Raw genomic sequence first — 20,492 nt, forward strand, 5'->3', positions numbered from 1 at the left:
TGGACGCATCAGAGGGGGGTCGCATCGGCGGGATTCTACTGTACATAAGCGTTTTCAAATGTCACGTGCAGTACTAAAAAATATCATTAAATCTGTTGTAAAATTCATATTAACATTTGTAATAAAGAAAAAGCTACCCCATTATTAAAATAGATACTAAAATATATTATTACGTTAGCGCTGTATTGGCACTATAAAAGAAAGCAATTATATCCAAATAATAGGTGCTTATGTTTCCTAAGGAACAATAGGTATATGTATCTATATATAATCACGCAAAATATACCTTTTTTGTTTCACATTTTCTATCCACAGGTCGAAATCCTCTTGGTCTTTTGGCTTCAAGATTTGCTTGACGGACTTCGATTTTGGTTCCTGCAAGCATTTCAGAACTGCATCACGATCCAGTTAAAAAGAAAAAAAGAATGGCTGAAACAATCGACTGCTTCCAAGTCTGAATGCACTTGCCTCCGTGATGGATTCGTCTGCCGTGTTGGCAGCAACTATCTTCTGTCTCGTGCGCTCGATCCTGGCCTGCAGCGTAGTGATCAGCTTCTGCAAGTCAGCTATGCTGGATAGCTCATACGAGTCGAGGATGTTCTGCAAGAAAGCAAAAGCACAATAAATAGACACAATATTTTATGGTTTTATTTTTTAGGCCAATTTCATTTATAAAAAAGGAGATATGTTATTTTTTTTTTTATGAATCCTGTTTATCCATAAAGATAGGTTACTAATCCACAAATATGACACTTACGTAAATGTTTCTGAATACTGAGTTCACCAAACTGTGTCATTACAATATAAAAATTGGTAATAAGCAAGTCTAACTAATCGGAACAATAAAAAAAAAAGGATTGTAAAGTATTTGTCTCTGTCGAAAAATGTACCAACGTTGCAAATTAAAAATGAGTTTCTAACATAATAATAGCTGCAAATTAAAAAAAAAAACTTTATTATTCAATCATTTTGGTAAAAAATTTCATGCTAAATTAATTAATTACATCAGTGTTTTCATTAAAATGCTGAAATTTTATGATTTGAGTTGCATTTCAGTTCTTTGTGCTGTATTAACTTAAATATTGGTGTTATGTGGTGACTGACATGCTTTTCTTTTTTTATCAACTCACCATATAATCTTGTCTAACAATAGGTATTTTTATACTCAGTTAAGGGTACCTGACTTCTAGTTCACCGTTTGGATTATCCAACCAAATTTCCAGGACACTGATGCATAAATACATACAAGAATCCTTGTTAAGAAGTTTCTCAAGGCACTTAGAAATTTAAACTTATTAACAGGGAAATTTATTTAAAAAATAAAATTGTGTGAAATTAGAATCACGGGTCGAGGGCTAAATCTTTTAAAATTATTAGGCTGGATATTTTATTAACTGTGATTTCTTACGAGGTTTTTAATGAAGTAAATCCACCAAATCTCTAATGTGTGGTGTTTTTATAACAAAATGTGATTTTTATATGAATAGTGCATTAAACAATACACTGACTTTTTTAATTTTTATTTTTATTTTTATCAAATAAAACTGAGGAATTAGAACACCAAACACAAATACTTGTGGCATCACTTACATCACATGATTTTGACAGTTCTGTTGCAACACACGTGACATGTAGGAACAACTAAAAATCAGTCTTAATATGGCAATCAAAGTAACATCATCAGCCAAATGACCACAAATGGTTGCCAAAGCTTGGTGCATGTTGATCCATAACATATACTAAATCAAACTCCATTCTAAAAAAAAAAAAAATACACATGGTCTGGACTGGTTCAAACTAATGAACATGGTGTTTGCATTTACAAAAACTTGTAAAATACAGTATTGTGGAGGGCAATTTGATTTTTCTTGCATACTTAAAAGTTGTTTTTTTTTTTTAAATTTTTTTTTTTAAATTATGGTTGTATATCTTGTCAACGATGTTGAAACCGACAAACGACGTACGAGTCGAGGAAATTCGGGAACAAACAGGCCGCGGCCTGCGTAAGGACCGACCCGGCATTTGTCCGGAGTATCCTCGGGAGTCCACGGAGAACAAGAAGGGATCTCGATGGATCGGGGATTCAAACCCATCACTCTGGGAAGCAAGGCCACACCGTTTTGCCCTTGGGCCGTCTTGCCCAGCGAGGTGGGCTGACCTGAAACTCTTCCTCTTCTCCTTCCTCGAGCAGGTCCTGGGCGGCCAACAACTGGTTCAGCTGCTCCTCGTCTTCCGCCAGCTGCGAACAAGACGGTGCAGCCACAGCACTGCAGGTGTTACAGACACACACACAGATCATAAACATTTTGCCACAGCTCGCAATACAGAAATGAAAAATTTTCGGCTCAACGCGGCTGTTGACCCATGCTTGGGGGGTCTTGTCGAAGTTAACATTACTCGTGGACTGCGGCAACAAAAACGACATTTGCAGTTGCCCGCTGTCCGCGCGAACTGAATGTCACACCCTCCAGTCGTGATATTACAGCCGGGACCCAGAAGGGGTGCGTGTATGCAGGGGTAAAAATGGAGGTGTGTGTATATGTATATATATGTGTGTTTGTATCCTCCCTGCCCTGCAGAAATCCTTTTTAAAAAAAAAAAAAAACTATCATTGCTACCAACCAACAAATGGATAGAATTTTTTAAAGCAAATAGTGGAAAAAAGTGTGGTTCTATTCATCTTCCCCCCCTCTCCCCCTCGAATTTGAAATTTGTTGGTAAACTTCAGATTGTAACACGGTATACAAAAACCTCGGGAAAGATTTTTTTTTTAAATAAAAAAAAGCACCTTTGAATACAATGATACAAATAAGATAAAATCCCCAGTAAGGGTACGTCAGGTGGGGAGCCGGGGAGCCGGGGACTGACCCTCTCCTCGCGCTTGCGGGCGTTGATCTCGACGAGGCGGCGCGCCAGCTCGCGCCGGCGCTCGCGCTGCTGCTCGGGGGCGAGGCCCGGCGCGGGCGCGGGGGCCGCCCAGGGCAGCTGGATGCGCCTCACGTGCCGCTCGTAGTGGTCGGGGTCCCCCCAGCGCCGCAGCTCCTGCTGGTAGTCCTCCGCCACGTAGCACTGCTCGTGCACCAGCAGCTGCAGGGCAACACCACACCCGCACCTGCATGGTCCCGTCTTTACGTCAAGTTCATTTTTAAAATGCAAGAGTTTGGGGCTATTGCTTTTCAGGGATGTGCGAGTACCCGATTTTTTTCGGGTACTGTTCGAATCCACAATTACCCGAACCCGGAATCGTTGTACGTACATGGATTCGAACAGTATTACAAATATTCACAAAAGTTATAAATTAATTTAATACGGCTCAAAAATACTAGCAGTGAAAAATAAAATTGGGCTACTATTACGTAAGTATTTATAATATGATGTATCAAAGAAAGATATGTAAATTAAATAATTAACACGGTGACATTAAAAGAATTTCAAGGTTTCAAGAGCTTAAACTATAATTACGAATTTCGTCGTATAGCAAACTATAAACTAAAAACAATTACATACCTACAAGAAAAAAAGTCTAGGCTATTATTGGAGAAAAAAATTGGTTTTGTTTGATGAAACGTTTATAAATCTGAGATTTCCCTGTAATGTGCAGTTTATTACGATTGAGTTGGAGAATCGAATATGTTTTGGTTTTCATATTTTAAAGTGTTTATTATTAATTAAGTTTACATAATTATAACCATTTCAATCTCAGTGTAATAAATAATTGCCAGTAGTTACAGTTAGAAAAAAGAGAACACACATTAAATTTAAATTAATCAGTTATTTTTAATTATTCTGTGCTTAATATTCAGAATCAGATTCGTATCTCAAATATAGCCAGGGATTCGAATCGGATTCGAACCAAACTGAAAATCAAGGATTCGCACATCCCTATTGCTTTTATTATTATTATTATAGTGTTTATAAGTGTATGTATTATTTAACAAATAATACAACTAGGGACAAGATAATACGGTGGATCGCGATAAAACCGAAAAAACCACGTCTATACCCCATACAACACCGAAATTCAAGTTAATACACCAAAAAAAGCAACCAACGAGAAACTAATATAAGCGTTTTTCAACCAAAACTTAACTCTTAATGACAAATACCCAATCTTTTAAATATATTAAATTCAATGAGAGTAATTTATTTAGCATGTGTATTTGTACCACAATTTAATTTAAAAAAAAATTAAAACATTCACTTTTTTTTTAAATCTTAAAACTGTTATAAGTTTAATATATTTTACATTACAGCCTTAGAACATTTTTCTAACACAGAAATACTTAACATATTTATTTTATTTGTTCCGTTAAGTTAGGCATGCTTACTACAAATCATTATACGTATATTGAAAATAAGCATCATGTATCAGTCAAAATGACACTGTTTTAGAGAAATTAGTACCTTGGAACATTTAAGTGACACATTTGTTCAGTAATATGCTATCTTTTTAAATAAACACATTTAAAAAAAAAAAAAAAAAAACAACACCGAAATCATTAGAATAAGTAAAATTTGTGATACTTGCATTATATTGGATTTGAAATTTTCGTAAATGATACGCTAATAATTTGCATCTAATTAAATTAACATGCATGAAAGTCCGTGAAAATTCCGGCAACGTCTGCTCGTGCAGTTATCGATCCGAGATCATTGCCATTGAACCGACCTGACAGTCTATTCACAGCGCTCACGAAAATGTCAAAGATGGTCAAACCAGCATATTGACTCGAAATCACGTCTAAGGGTGCAACAGGCAATTAGAAATTAAACCCGAGAATACCGAAATCTTTGGTTTTGAAAATAAAATTGAGGGTTGACAGGGTTTGACGAGGGACGAAGGAGGCAGCTAGCCGGTGCCCACCTCGGCGCGGCTGAGCGTGATGGCGTTGAAGTGGGCCGGGTACTTGAGCTGCAGCAGGCGGTGCAGGTAGCCCGCCACGTGGGCCCCGCCCACGTTGACGCGCCGGGCTCCCCCCGGGTCCGCCCGCCCCCCCCACCACGGGCAGCACGTGGGTGGCGTGGTGGCCGCAGCTCACCACCAGCCCCGTGGCGCCCTCGGGGGCTCCCAGGCGGTGGCTGAACAGGGCGTCCACCCCGTAGGCCAGGCCGGGCACCCCGTAGCACTCGAACAGCAGCTCCGACATCACTGTCGCCACACACCGACACCTCGCTCGCTCGTCCGGCACGGTGCTGCCTCACACCGCTGTGCACAACAACTGTAGTATCTTTCTACTTATTATTCTATTCATGGTACTCACCTTAGTTACATGTAGTATTTCAATTTTATATAATTGTAATTTTTAATTAATCTAAATTTTTTTTATATATATGTGTGTGTGTGTTAATTTAACCATGTTACTCTCGTGAAACTTTTTGTTAGTTTTAAGTAATTATTAGAATTTAAGCATTCATATGGATATTTGTATGTTGTATTGTCTTGTCTTTGTTTTGTCCTACTATTTTTGTGTTCTTATAATTGTTTTGTTCTGTTACTGTATTTGTTTTGTACATACTTGTCCTACATGTTGTTGTGCCCACCGTTGGAGCCTTGTGAACCAAACACTGAATTGTAATTGTTCCACATAGGTATGTTGAGTAAACTTAATATAACCTGGTTAGATAATTTAAAGGGTAGCATTCAATTTAAGAAAGTGTATTTTTATTGGGGGGGGGGGGGGGGGTGTGTGGAGACAATAAAATTCACGAAAAGTTAGTTTTTGTTAAGTTGGCAAAAAGTGAAGAAAAAAAGAAAAAAAAGAGCAGAGAAAGGGTAGTAAAAAAAGTGCGCCGAAAAATTTAATGAATAAGTGTTTTTGTAAGTAGTATTGGAGCCTAAACATTTGTTTATGTTTATTTTTATCCAGACAAACAGACCATGTCAGCAAAATCAGAGTTTTAAATATTTTAACAAAAAAAAACTGAGAAAAAAATGGTATGACTGACAGATGATTGCGATACATACATAGTTGGTGGCTACCAAAGTTAGTTTACGATTTGTCGACAGAAATGTCTAACTCAGCTGATTAAACAATGCCATGTTCGTTTGTTCACACACTGTACTGCAAAACACACACACACACTGTTTTATTTAAGCAGTCTACACAAGAAACACAAGATTGCAAGGACGCAACACCTAACAAACTCAAGAACACTATAGTAGATCATTACACACATAGGTCGCAAGACATCACTAACCATAAAACCCAAAAGTGTAAAACTGTAGAAAAATTTTCTTCGCAGGCTTGTAATTATGTTTTTTTCTCTACAAAATATTAAGAAATTGTTTTAAAAGCATCATTTATTTCACTATGTGATGGTTTAATAAGTAAAAATGATAAATTAGTGATAAAAAATTTATTCTTCTATGTATACCTTACGCATCTTTTAAATTTTTTTTTTTGGAAAACTTCACATATAAAAGTTACAACACAAGAAGGTGAAAATTGGCCATTGGCATCTTGCGTAATTTATAAATGGGAATTTGAAAATGTGGTTCCCTTACTTTTTGCGAGTGGCATTTCTTGAGTAGTTTATGAACCCATCCTACGATGACGGGATCTCCGAGACTGCGGTGGGCTCCCAACCCATTTGGGCACAACTCACTGCTTGTGACAGAGTCCTTGCGGAGTGTTGGCAGTGCACCCATGACCCTCACTACATATGCGTGACACGTTAGTAATCACGGTGACCGAGGACCCACCATGGACTAACGATGGATATAGAAACAGCACTGTGCAATAACACATCCGTGGCTCCAAAATTAAACTTCATACATGCCAATAGAACTGCCATAACCAGAGGAGCACCCCTGAAAGCATAAAAAAAACTATAACCATTCTAACATTCCCAAAAACAAAACGGGAAGAATTAAAAATACAAACAGTAGGCATAGTGGTACTATCCCCCCCCCCCCCCCCCCCCAACCAGAAATGTAATTCTACATATGTTCCTGGCCATAGCAGACACTGCTGGTGAATTGTTTGGCTTATAAAATCTCATAGCATTTTCTATGTAAAATTTTTCATTCAGTTGGTGTTTGAGATTTATTAATTCGTGCATTTGAATATATTCTGCATCAAGTAACTACTATTTACATTTGAAATCTTAAATAAAACAGTGTGTGTGTTGCAGTACAGTGTGTGAACAAATGAACATGGCTTTGTTTAATCAGCTGAGTTAGACATTTCTGTTGAAAAATCGTAAACTAACTTCGGCAGCCACCAACTACGTATGTATCTCAATCATCTGTCTATCATACCATTTTTTTTCTCATTTAAAATATTTAAAACTCTGATTTTGCTGACATGGTCTGTTTGGATAAATATGTTTGGGCTGCAATACTATATAAAGTAAAATTATTTAATATGTAGAAAGATATAAAGGAATTATTATTTTTTTACTATAGTTTTTACTTCAGGATGCAATTATGCTGACTTAGGTATATGACGAATGATGAACTAAATTAGAAAATCTCTAGTTTGAGAAAAAGTCAATGTGAAACATGCAATATATCAATTTACCAACCACAATTATTTGGTAGCGAGTTCTTTAGGATTTTAGTTTTAACTTTTAATTACATAGTCATGAGGACTTCAGTATTTTCCTTTTAAATTTATGCTGTGTATAGTCTGCTATTTTAGTTTTAATTTTGTCTTTTCTTGTCTTTTATCAACAAGAATGATGGAACATCATTTCAGCTGCTTTGTACGAGAATGGTCTTAGAAGCTTAGAAGGAAAAATTAGATTCTAGTTACTAGATAGTATGATAAAAAGAACAGTAGAGATTCAATTAAACCCATCAGAAAAAAAAAAAAAATTTAATTTTAATTTGTGATAAAAAAAAATTGGTGTTAGTGAATACTGACTTTCCATATTTCAATTAATTTTTATGATATGCGATACTGCCACATATCATTGAATATTGCATTTTAAAGATACACAGCTGTATGTTACTTTTGATTTTTCTAAACTATTCTTGACAAATATTGAAACTAAATAAATACTTACTATGGAATTTCATTACAAAGTACATTACTTTAAAAGATTTCTCAATATAACTTAAAGTATGTATTTTTCAATCCCTGTTCACTATAATATTCATACTATAATATACTTATTGATTAACAAAACTGTGGAAATTTTACACATACGTTGCAATGAGACATCACTGCAAACAGATATAGTGGTAAAAAAAATATTCACAGGAACTCACGATACTGCATTGAAGTTATCTAGTACAAATGCTTGTGCACGCAACGGTCTGAAGCCGCCGAGACGAACGGAACTCACGCTGCCGTGAGTAGTTGGGGTTGAGGAAGGCCTCGGTGATCAGTATCGGGTGGTTGACGCTCCCCTCCGTGTCGATGCCCAGGTGCGTGAACGTGTAGTCGAACACCTGCTCCTGGGCCTCGAAGTGGGTCACCACGTTGCGGTCGAACTGCGACTTCAACTGGAAGCGCACCGCTTCTATGTTCGTGATGTCGTTTCCAACCTGGTTCTCCCCCTCCTGTCAAGCGTGGACTGAGATTAAAATCACATCGTTTTGGTCCTCAATCCCGCATGTGGCTGGAAAAAAATATTTCAGCTTACCACGTAAAGAGCACTATATCACGCCAAAGAATTACATTACTAAATTAATATTTAATAAATTCTTAATAAATATGTAGTAATACATGAGGTATACTGAAATCAGAAATTTTTGATTGTGGACTACACAAATGATTATATATACTCAATAGCAATAGCCTATTAAAAGTGATTTTTAAGACATGCTTTGGTTATAATATATATTATTTTGTTTAGCTAGATTTTTATTTAAGTAAAATTAATATCAACGCTCATGAAAGAGTTAATTCTTCATGAAATTTGATTTTGTAGATTCTGTCTTCATGTCTTCGCTTTCTTATCAACACAAACCTCTCAGGTCTTTTCAAATAAATTACAATTAGGATGCTTAAATAGGTACCACAAATGAAGGTACTAGCTTTTTTTAAGTTTACCCTGTTGCTAAATTGTTTAAAAAATTTCCCTCTCCGTGGAAAACTTGAGGTGGCTACTGTACTGTATACAAATAAACTTCATTTTAATTACTGCCGTAAGCTGGTACTAGAACACATGTGGGCTTATAATTATACATTGTTTACATCTCATCTCTTCCTCTCTTCCACATTCTAACCCATATTTCATTCCCAATACTGCAGGCAAACTGTGAAATAAAGTTTGATTTAATTGAACAAAGATTTTATATGCAGACAACTCACAACTATAAAAACTGGCACAAACATCATCTGTAATATACATAGATAGTACCTTGGTTAAAATAAAATAAACATAAACATTACGTTTCTATCATATCCTATACTAAAATATCTGTAACTATATCATAGGTTATGAGATTAATAACACAAAGTAAATGTCAAAATACAAATCATTGTAAGCAAAAATTCTTTACAGGTAATCAATCATAGTTGGAAAAACGGTATGGCTGTGCGTAACAAATACAATGGTTTGATATTTTAATCTACATGCACCCACATCTAAATGTTCTAGTTTCATTCCACATCCAAAATTAGACAACGAACATCTAAAGTACTGCTTCAATATCCATTCAATTACACAGGGTTCGTCCAGCCCCTATTCACCTTCAGAAATATTTACTTATTTAACAATTAAAATAAAACTAAATTTAAATTATTTGACAAGTGATTATGACAGAAAGCAACCCAAATCATGAATCATGATAGTTATTACTGACATAAATAGTTAAACAGGTCAGAAAACTTACTTTCTTTCCTCGCTCCTTTCTTGGCTTTGCGATGAGGTTCTTGAAAATGAGCAGTGGTTCGGCATTACAGGCCCATCCAACACGTGACTGGTATGATCCTGAACACAATCACAAAACAATGTCACTCAAAAATATCTTAACACTGGTACATTAAGTGGTCTGCCTAGTCAAGGGTGTTGTTAATGAACAGGACAATAAGTGTGACCCTCGCTGGTACTTATAGAGCGGTATCACCTTTAAGAGCATAGGCTGTGAACAGACCCGATATCTTCTTGTTGTGCTTGGGGCAACTACAAGAGTTGAGCGGTATTTGTAACATTATATGGCGGAGAAATGAAAATAAAGGTGTACCACAAGTCCCTTCAGTGATTTCAAAGTAGTGCCATACCTAAAAATCATTCTGAAAACATGCGTGTTAGTCATTTTGACTCTTCTAAAAACACAGTTTAAAAATGAAATACAGAATTAGAACTACTCATCCGCCCTTTACTTAAATGCTTTTAGTGAACAGACACCACTCGTATATCTTAAGCAGTTTTCAAACTGCGTGCTTTTTCTCTGAAGCTCTGCACACTGTATGTGCGCCCGGACAGGCAGGGTCCTTAAAACTACAAAAAAAAAAAAAATTGACAGTTTATATAATGGGCCCGTGGTCAGATCACAAGCCTCCCAAAAAAGTGATTCAGGTTCGATTCCTGGCGAGGTCAAACTCGTATTATTTCCAAACTATGGTTTACCCACATCCACTCATTCCATCAATGCTCCATTCTCATCATGATGAGAGTTGACGATGTCCACAACAAGTTACGCCTACTGATTCACATCCTAGACATTTCACTAGGAATCCTTGACGGCAGTCCTGGGTAGAGGGTTGAAGGTTCACGCCCAACCTCCGGCATTAGTTTTAAAAAATCATGTTATACTAACAGTTAAAAATATAATACTTCTCTCGTGCCTTCCTACCCTTACTTACCACCCGCTGAACCTGTTTTGTCCATCCCAGGTTATTTTGTAGGGTCCTTTATCTCCTGCCCCTTCCACATATACACTTCCTTCGTTACATTCCTCTTCCTCGTGTGGATAGTCAGTTATGTAAAAACGAAAGTTGGATCAAAATCCTGCTACAGTTGGACCCAAGTCTGGTCGCAAGCAGTTTTGTCTCTTTTTCCCTCGCCCTCCTCTTGAACTGTATCACATTCGTCACCTTCTCCTCCTCTAAACTATTCCAGTCCCATATTGTTCTTAAAACTAGTGAGATTTTCCCTTTTCCTATTTCCCTTCACGCTCTAAACAATTTCCTTAAGTTTTCCCTCCTGCTTCTATAATGCCCTCTCGCTACCCTTTGTCCAGGTTTCTCCAACATCTACATTTAAATAGTAATAAAGTGAATGGGCAGTTAGGTTAGGTTAGTTAATAAAAATACTGTTCAATTATTTAAATGGTTGGTTAGGAACCATCAATTTAAAACGTAGTATTGAACTTAAAAACATAACTATTTTAGTTTCTTTTGGTACGTATCTAACCTGACCAGCCATTCAAACAACAATATTATTTTTATACTTATCTAACTATAACTTAAATAATTAACGATTTTACGCTACTTTAAATATACTTAACATAACCACTGATTAAAACAACTTTAATTACCATTACCACAACGATATCTTAGGTAATGATTAGATAACATGTCAGAAAATAAAATATGCATTTCGGAATTTTTTAGGGAAGAAAAGGCTATATTTCAGAATAACCAATTAAATATTTTACATGAATAAACACACCATTATCAATCACAATAGCTGTCGAAGAATTTTTTATACAGTCAGAATATGGATGGATTACATCAGGAATTACTTTAATGTCTTTCAACTCAAGTGTTGTCATGGTTTATACAATAATATATAGTAATTAATTCACAATACATAACAAGCACGCGCATAGAGTAAGTAAAGCACGCGAGAAAAGAAAACAATTGATAAAAATTATAAATTCCATTGTTATTGTTTACACATCGCAAATATCCATAGACTACAGAGTAGTATTGTATAGGCATTTATTTAAAATTGCCAATAGCAACGAGAAAATAACTAACTCAGCAAAAACAATAGAATAGGAAAACTTTCACAAAAAAATTGGAACTGAAAGACGCCTTATAGTTTTCAACAATATGTTGGTCATAATAATTTCCTATTGTTCTGTTTTTAAATTATGGCTTCATTAAAACTTAGTAATTAATTTAATGGATTCTGTATTAAGTAATTACTTGCCACTACTAATCATAAAATTTGTGAAGTCATAAGCGTTTAGTATTTACTTCAATTTTGGGAATAATAAAATACACTGTAAAATTCTTAACTCCATGCGCTATAAGATGTTTATAAATTGCTTAATGATTTAATATTTATTTTAACGAAGGCAAATTATTATAATTAAAGAATATAACACCATTTTTGTATTTAAAATTTGTTAACTAATAAGATATATTTCAGTTACTATCTCTTCGCTTTTATATAGACGTATAATACTGTAAACGTAGATGCTTATTCTACAACTGTCTTTATATTCGCGGAAATGGCTCCACACTGTCCTTAAAATGCATTTTTGTTATTTAATATCATTTACGAACGATATGTCACATTTATGTAAAACTAATGTGTGTTTATAGTAAGCTCAAACTTCTTGTTTTATCCGTTTGGAAACATTAGTGTAAAGTAGACGTAATTTTAAACTTTTTTTTTTCATTTTCACAAGTCTATGAATAATGGCGGCAACTGTTGTTGAAGAGCGTGATGTTCCGTCTTTGAAGAACCTAACCTCTAATTTTGGATCACCAAGTAAACCAAATAAAGTAAGTAAAATAAATTTACTTTAATATTTAAAAAAATGTTTTAATATTTTAGATAGTGTTGTTTTTTAATTCACTTGCTCAAACGTTTCAGAAGCCATGATTATCCAGTGGTTAGGTTATCTCGTCTACCACCAAGGCGAACTGGGTTTAAATCCCGGCAGAGTCAATCTCTAATTTTTTGCAAATGGGGTTCGTGGTGGAAGTTGCTACGACCTGGTTGGTTTTAGCTTGTTCTCCCTTTCCCCCACGATTGCTTTCAGTCAGTGCCCCCTTCTTGTAGTTTCACCCCAGCACATTTGTCGCCAGTCGATGTTGACTAGTTGTTAACTCCTAATGCATTAATACAATTATTCTATGTTTCAGTTTCTTCAGTCTCTTGGCAAACCACATATTGAGTCTTTCAATTTTTTCCTGGACGTTGGACTGAAGAGGGCTGTAGAAAATTTACTTCCTGTAGAATTCCTGTTGCCCAACGGTGATCGGGTCAGCTTAGTGCTTACAGTAAGTATTTTTAACATAAAGCTGAACTCACAATGATCTGTTGCATCCGTCCATCATCTGTCCGTCCTCCATCAGTCTGTCCATCTTCAAGCCGAGCGATTTACAATGATTCACACATCGATCATAATATTTTTACACGTTATGCTGTCAACTGCCAACAAGGCTTAAATTAGTGACAATATTTATCTGTTAAAAGTTTTTTGGTTGATGATCATGTACACTAAGCACTTATAAATCATTAAAAAAAAAAAGTTTTTTCCACTGTAATATTTATTTTAATATATTTTGTCATTAACGTACATTATTATTTACACATTTTTGTCTCAGTCAATTTTTGTTTCAAATATAAAACTTTTGATTGGGTTCAAACTCAAGGTAACAATGTAATGTGCAAGAAGCTTAATAAAAAACAACTAAAAAAAGGTTTTTTTTTTTAATGATATGGACCAGTATTCAATATTAATCACTAAAGTATAAAATTGAAAAGCAAATATGTAATTTAAATTTATTTACATTTTTTTTTTCAACTTTTGAAAATTTTCCTGCATCGTGCGCATGCATTGTAAAAATGCACTGACATCACAAAGTCTTTCATTTGTTCTTTAAATAGCTGTATATTTTCGGGAAGCATTTTTCTTGTAAGTGTCGAGGCATCCGATGGTAATTAAGGTGGAGGAAACTGCAATTATTAGGCAGTCAATATTACAGCCGTCAATAAATGTTTGCTTGTATTTTTAATTATATGCATCATTTTGAATTGTTCAGACAGTTACAATATTTTTTTTTTATTTTTCAGACTGCAGAACTTCAATATCCTCGTGTGCCCAAAGGCACAATCGGTGCAAGGTCGCTGAGAATCTTCCCTTCGGAATGCAGGCAGCGTGCAGCCACGTACAAGGCCGCCTTCGTGGCGAAGATCGCTTGCTCGCTGAATGGCAGTCCCTTCCACGTGCTGGAGAGGGAACTGGGGCAGGTCCCCGTCATGGTGAAGGTACAGCTGAGTGTCTCTAGGCTGGCTATCTCTATTTGGCTAAAAGCTGCACACCGAGCGATCTGGGTTCAAGCTTCGGGACTCCGCTCTGTTCATCCATTCATTTTAATTTCCAGTTTTGTTTGTTTCTGTCTAAAGAATTTAGTATAAAGGATGTTGAGTGATGAATAGGGGCATGTATTTTTAGCGAAATAACTTGATCGCTCATTAGCGTACGATAAGGTATGCCTGGTCTAGCGATTGTTCCCTTGTGATTGGCGGCCATCTGCAAAAGAAGCAGTCGCCCTATTTGGCCGGGCCATTTTTGCTTCTGCACTGGGTGGCTGTGATTGGTGCGCCGACAGTGGACATGTACCAGAAATAAACCCAGCCAACCACGAAACAGACACAGTGCTACAATGTTTTTAACACACAGTTGACCTGGAAATATTTTCGCGAAAAACACGTAGCCCTAGTAATGAATCTTGACATTGTACACTTTGTTACTTTCGTTAATACTTCCCAACTGGATTTTTTACCTCCTAAAATAATTGTGTTAGTGTACTATTCTATAAGCCTGTGTAATTTATCATTTAATATTTTCATATATAATCAGGAATAAAAAGTCATGTTCATAAAAAACATATTATTTTAAAGCTTGGTTTCATACACATGGTAATTATTGCAGTTTATGTTTTGTCCTAAATTTTTTTCAACATATATTTACTAAATGGTAGGCTATCTAATAGCAGTGTTCATAATTATGATCACTTGCTTGGCATTTTAAAACTTTAAAATAACATTTAGTAAATACCTGATCAGCATATTTATGATCCAATAATAACAAATGCAAGAGACTCATCAGAATAATTTTACAGGGAACTATCTTAAATAATTGTGATGACAAGAATACGAAATAACCCACTTTGCATTGGAGACTGAACCTTCTTAGTTAAGGGTATCTGGGTATCTATGGTGCAGTTATAGCTGATAACTAGAGACCTGTGAAATTCGCGGATTCATTTCGCGATAGGATAGAGTCCAAAAACTTTTGACATTATTTTGCTTCAGTGATTGGGCCTCAGTTTATCTGAAGGACTCTGGGCCAATGAAAAAGCTTTAACAGAAGAATTAGCGAATCACGATCATTCCAGTCAACAGGTGTCACGAGTCGGTAACCGATCAGCAGGATGTAATTCGCACGAGTGCGTGGAGGATCACGGAGTCTGTCCTTTAAGGGATTTGAAATCGCGAATTTTACAGGTCTCTACTGATAACACATCTTCATGTTTAGCGATGAAGAGAATGGTTCAACTCGTACATGGGACTCTCACGCACATGTTCAGGCGACTGTAAACGGCCGTGTGTTGTCGACGGCTGGGAGATGCGAGCGATGAACAGTCCCGCAGGTGTCACCTGGAGAGCCTGTCCCCGCGGGAGCTGGTGGAGAGGGGCGAACACCCGGACGAGTGGGGGGGGTACTTCATAGTGCAGGGTCATGAGCGGCTGATCCGCATGCTGCTCATGACGCGCCGGAACTACCCCATCACCGTCTGCCGCCCCACGTGGAAGGCCCGCGGGAAGTACTTCTCGGACCTGGGGGTGATGGTGCGCTCCGTGTCTGCGGACGAGACCAGCACGGTGAGTGGCGTGCTCGACGTGTACGCGACCTCGAATTTTAACAAAGCATAATTTAATTTAGAAACTTCGGATTTGCTAATAGAGTGTAAGGTCTTCAATCCAGCAACTTCGGGACCGCTGCTGTGCCGGATTAGCGATTTAGCTGGGTTTTATCAAATTCCAACATTGTTTTAACGTGAACAGTACGTAACCCGCTAGTAAACTGGAAAAAAACTGTACCGAAATGTGAACCGACAGTAACACTGCACCCTGAGCGAACTAAAAGTGTCGGCAGCACAGAAATGAACGGGTCAGTAGCAGGAACCCATCTGTAAAAACCTGAATGTGAATGACTCTGATGGTGCTGGATTGCAGCTGTAACAGCTCCGCGAGCCATCCATGCCTTTTTTTTTTTGAGCTTGAAAATCGTAAAAAATACTCCCAGCTTTTTACTTAATGTATTAACATTTATTCTAAATATTTCACATAACTTCAAATATTTACTTTGATATGGCTTACTGCCAGGTAACAAATAAACAAATACTTAAAAAGACATTACCATATTTACCTGAATATAATGCTACATATGATTTTTACCAAAACTATTGAAAATTAAAGAGGGGATCACATAATAGCAAACTTGTATGTTGCCATTGGGAACAGCTGAGTTGAAAAACTACGGGCTCTGCCTCCTAAATGTGTCACTTATGCCACTTAAGACAGCTGTTAGTTACCACATCCTGACCCTCCACTTAGTTAAGTCTTTTTTTACGTGTAAAATCTGATTTGTAAATGTTTCAGAACAATGTGTTGCATTACGTGACCGATGGATCTGCCAAGTTGATGTTCAGTTACAAACGGATCCTTTACTATGCACCGATAATGGTGATTTTGAAGAGCCTAATGGATGTTTCTGATGAGTACATCTTCAAACAACTGACAGCTGGTGTTGAAGATAATCTTTACTACAAAGGGTAAGTAAATGTGTAATATTTTTGGTCTTTAACAATGAATTGAGATTAAAACAATGCTCGTGATTCATTTTCTGTAATTTTTGGGTTGGAGTTGGTTCATCTAGCATAAACATTAATATTACATCAAATAAATTGAGCCATGTCAGTACAAGAAATATATTTTCAGAGTGGTGGTAGAATTTGTAAGAAGATATGATACAAAGGCAAAAATAGCATTGTTTAAAATCTTTGTTTGCCTGTTCGTCTAACTTGCTACGTATCTGTTTGTCTGTCTGTTAATTTTTTACAGCATCACAGAAAAATTATTCTATGAATTTTGATGACATTATAGACAATAATAATATCATAAAGTAACATTTAGGACACTCTGCAATCTGATAAGCTACATCATTCCCGCAGAAGGCTCAGCTTTATTTTTGCATGTATTACTCTAAAATTTTAAAACTGTTCAATGCTTAAAATGTTACATAGGTTTAGTAGTTGTAATAAAACCATTTGTTTTTTTTTTATTTTTATTTTTTAGTTTTGAGTAATTTTATATATTAATGCACAATATTTTAAAAACTAAAATGATAACAACAGAACTTGCCAAAATTTTGTAATAGTGTGGTGTTATCTGTTTTCAATTTGTGTGTACTGTCGTCTCCACACTTACACTTTCTATGTTTGTGTACATGCCAAAATATGTAGTAGTACTGCCTACAAATTTGTCAACAAAGTTACGTACACAAAAATGTGTGTATATACATATATGTACGTGTGTGTGTGTGTGTGTGGTTGTGTGTGTTTATAGATTGAAAAACTTAAAAAAACTTGAAAAGTCAGGTAATGTCATTTCCAAAGATGACATTTAATCAAGAATGTAGGCAGCAGTCGTATGGGGTCACGACCCTCAGCAATGAGTTACAGGACTTATGATGTTTTGCTCTTAGATGTTAAATAGCATACAATATCACAAAATAAAACCAGCTAGGTAATTAATCATTCTTGATTGAACAAAATTGATTTTTTGTTCAGCGTACATTTTCCTCACATTTTTCTCAATTCACAAAGAAATTGCATTTTTAAAAATCCAACCTGCATTGTGTAGCATGTTTGTATTTTAAGTTATTAAGAGCTTTTCATATTTTAATTACTGTTTACCAACCTGCATTAGTTATTATTTTTGGATGCAATTTTTTAAACGATGCTGCTTGTATAATTTTGATTTCAGGTGTGTGATAGACATGCTACATGCCTTGCATGAAGAAGGATTCCACACTCACGAAGATGTGAAAATTTACATTGGCAAAACATTCCGGGTAAAATTTACTGACCTGCCTCCTTGGGTCACAAATACGCAAATTTGTGATCACATAATAAAGTAAGTAACCACAGACGTTTGTTTTACAGTCACAGTCAGATGCAGTGATAGTTAATCTTTCTTGTAGTGAATTGCAACTTCAGATTTCATTGCTGCTCTTTTTAAGCCCGTTAGTGTTAATATTTTGGTACTCTGTGTAGTCTTACTGTGATGTTAATAAAACAAAAAGTAAACTCAGTGCTATTCATTTCAGTCACACATTTATTCAGAACTGAATAACTGTATTTGCATGTGCAAATTTCTGCCTGTAAAATATGAATGCTTCATTCTGTAGGCTACTTGCAATTTTATGACATCTCTTCGACAATGCTATTTGGTTCATCAATACTGTCGTATGAATTTTGCCGTTCTCTGAATTAGTTTCAACCAGTATGTCATGTCAGGAATTTGTGATTTTTTAACGTTTAATGACTCCCAGTACATGTTATGTTTGGGGTTGAGGATCATTTCAGCATGCGTGTCATCTCCAGTGCAAATTCCCATCTTTAAAAAATTTGTGAAATAAGAAAATAATATGAATGTTCTATCATGTTATCTTTTTAAGGTCAAAGCAAAAGAAAAATTCTAATGGCTTAAGTAGGAAACCCACTGAGTTGGTCCGAAATGGGTAGGAATGGCGAAGCTCACTCCATTCCAGAGGGAAAGGAAAAAGGAACGTGAGCAACTGTAATTAATACTGTCAATGGACGTTTATGTTCTTAGAAAAATCAACGGATAGTAAAATTAAAAAAATATATATATATATTAAAAATTAAAACTTATTATCGATGGCTTAGAATGAAAACCTTGTATCTCATAAAATGCAAATATTACAGCAGAGACAAAAAACAGTGCTACTGATATACGTAGTTTCTTTTTTTCCCGATAGAAAGCAGTAGGATGCACATTTTATTTCTTTCAGCCAAACATTTTGTGAGATACGAGGTTTCTCCAGCCAAAAACATAAAAAAACGTATTTTCGTCCAAAAATTGAGATACGAGGTTTTCATTCTAAGCCATCGTATATAATTAAAGATGTTATCGATGGCTTAGAATGAAAATCTCGTATCTCAATTTTTGGACGAAAATACGTTTGGTAGCGCAGTTTTTTGTCTCAGCTGTAATATTTGCATTTTATGAGATACAAGGTTTTCATTCTAAGCCATCGTTATGCAAAATGATATTTTGAATGCTGTCGAGCCGGGTGGGTGTCAAGTCGGCAACAGGCTGCACTGCAGTCGAAGCGTGAGAGAGGCCGTGGCGAAGGAAGGGCGCGCTGTGTGTCGCAGGCACTGCCTGGCCATCCACCTGAGCGACAACGCCGACAAGTTCCACCTGCTGGTGCTGATGATGAAGAAGCTGTTTGCGCTGGTGGCAGGCGAGTGCTGCGCGGAGGGCGTGGACGGGGTCATGTCCCAGGAGCTGCTGATGGGCGGCCACCTGTACCTGCAGGTGCTCAAGGAGAAGCTGCAGACGTGGCTGGCGTTCCTCCGCACGCTCCTGCTCAAGAAGGCCGGCGCCAACGCCGGCTACAAGCTCACCCAAGGTCGCCGGCCCGTTTTTTATCTCCACTAAACTTTGTGTCATGTGAAACACTTTTTTTTTACAGACCCACAAAATTTTTGAAATTTTGGCGTATTACAATTTTCTTTGCCCAATAATTTTTTGAAGTGAAACTTCTTTGCTCAGGTAGCTTCAATTTTTGAGCTATACAAAAATTTTGATTGTTTCAGGGAAATAGTTAGGTACGTGGTGGGGGAAACGATAGAGGTGGAGACGGCAGGGGGAAGTAGAAATAATGCAGCACACTTGCACACTTATGTACTAGTACACTTCATATTTGCATACTTGCATATTGGCATGCATGCATAGTTTCACACTCACATACTTGCACAATAGCATAATTTAGCACTCACAAGCTTGCACATATTTTTTTTTGTTTGCAACCTAAGCCAAAGATAATTATGTTTTCTATAAGCAAGAAGCCTTGTGTTGTTTCCATAAATGGCTTTATTTTTTATGAAAGGAATATTACAGTGAGTAAGCTTGTTAATAGCCTTGTATACATAGACTATGCTTGTTATTAAATTTGTATTCAAATGGGTCTTATTTTCTTTTTAAAAAGTATGTATTGAGACCTAGTTTTTTGAAGTAGTTTCGGGGCCCACCCGCTAGATATTAGATTTTCATCATATATTGCTAACATAGCTACATTGATTGTGACAAGTAATGTATAAGCTTCTATCAGGCAAACAAACCAAAGGAAAATTAATTTACTCTATTTTAGTAGCCACATATTTTATGGTATTGAGTAGGGATGGGATTTTAGAATCTTGGATTCGTCGAATATACCGAATCCTATGGATTCGAGGATTCGTAGGATCCGAGGTGGGATTCGAGGTGGGATTCGAGGTGGGTTTTTAAGAGTTTTAGGTAGTAATTGAAAATTG

The 20,492-nt window shown here is 36.4% G+C and overlaps 2 protein-coding genes across 2 annotated transcripts in view; one reads left to right on the forward strand and one right to left on the reverse strand.

Annotated features, from left to right (window-relative positions):
- Positions 1-11,789, reverse strand: part of LOC134543106 (actin-related protein 5) — a 15,000-nt gene extending 3,211 nt beyond the window's left edge. The window contains 9 exon segments of the mRNA XM_063387910.1: positions 287-375; positions 469-600; positions 2,159-2,239; positions 2,869-3,087; positions 4,865-4,996; positions 4,998-5,149; positions 8,293-8,509; positions 9,788-9,885; positions 11,569-11,789. Of these exon segments, the coding sequence (XP_063243980.1) occupies positions 287-375; positions 469-600; positions 2,159-2,239; positions 2,869-3,087; positions 4,865-4,996; positions 4,998-5,149; positions 8,293-8,509; positions 9,788-9,885; positions 11,569-11,671 (1,223 nt within the window). The 5' untranslated portion in view covers positions 11,672-11,789.
- Positions 11,790-12,518: 729 nt separating this feature from the next.
- Positions 12,519-20,492, forward strand: part of LOC134543105 (DNA-directed RNA polymerase I subunit RPA2) — a 48,076-nt gene continuing 40,102 nt past the window's right edge. Inside the window, exons 1-7 of the mRNA XM_063387909.1 lie at positions 12,519-12,635; positions 12,999-13,136; positions 13,933-14,127; positions 15,508-15,747; positions 16,528-16,700; positions 17,914-18,063; positions 19,332-19,588. Of these exons, the coding sequence (XP_063243979.1) occupies positions 12,549-12,635; positions 12,999-13,136; positions 13,933-14,127; positions 15,508-15,747; positions 16,528-16,700; positions 17,914-18,063; positions 19,332-19,588 (1,240 nt within the window). The 5' untranslated portion in view covers positions 12,519-12,548. The remainder of the gene's footprint in view (positions 12,636-12,998; positions 13,137-13,932; positions 14,128-15,507; positions 15,748-16,527; positions 16,701-17,913; positions 18,064-19,331; positions 19,589-20,492) is intronic.

This window comes from Bacillus rossius, assembly GCF_032445375.1.
Source record: "Bacillus rossius redtenbacheri isolate Brsri chromosome 9 unlocalized genomic scaffold, Brsri_v3 Brsri_v3_scf9_2, whole genome shotgun sequence".
NCBI classification, from domain to species: Eukaryota; Metazoa; Arthropoda; class Insecta; order Phasmatodea; family Bacillidae; genus Bacillus; species Bacillus rossius.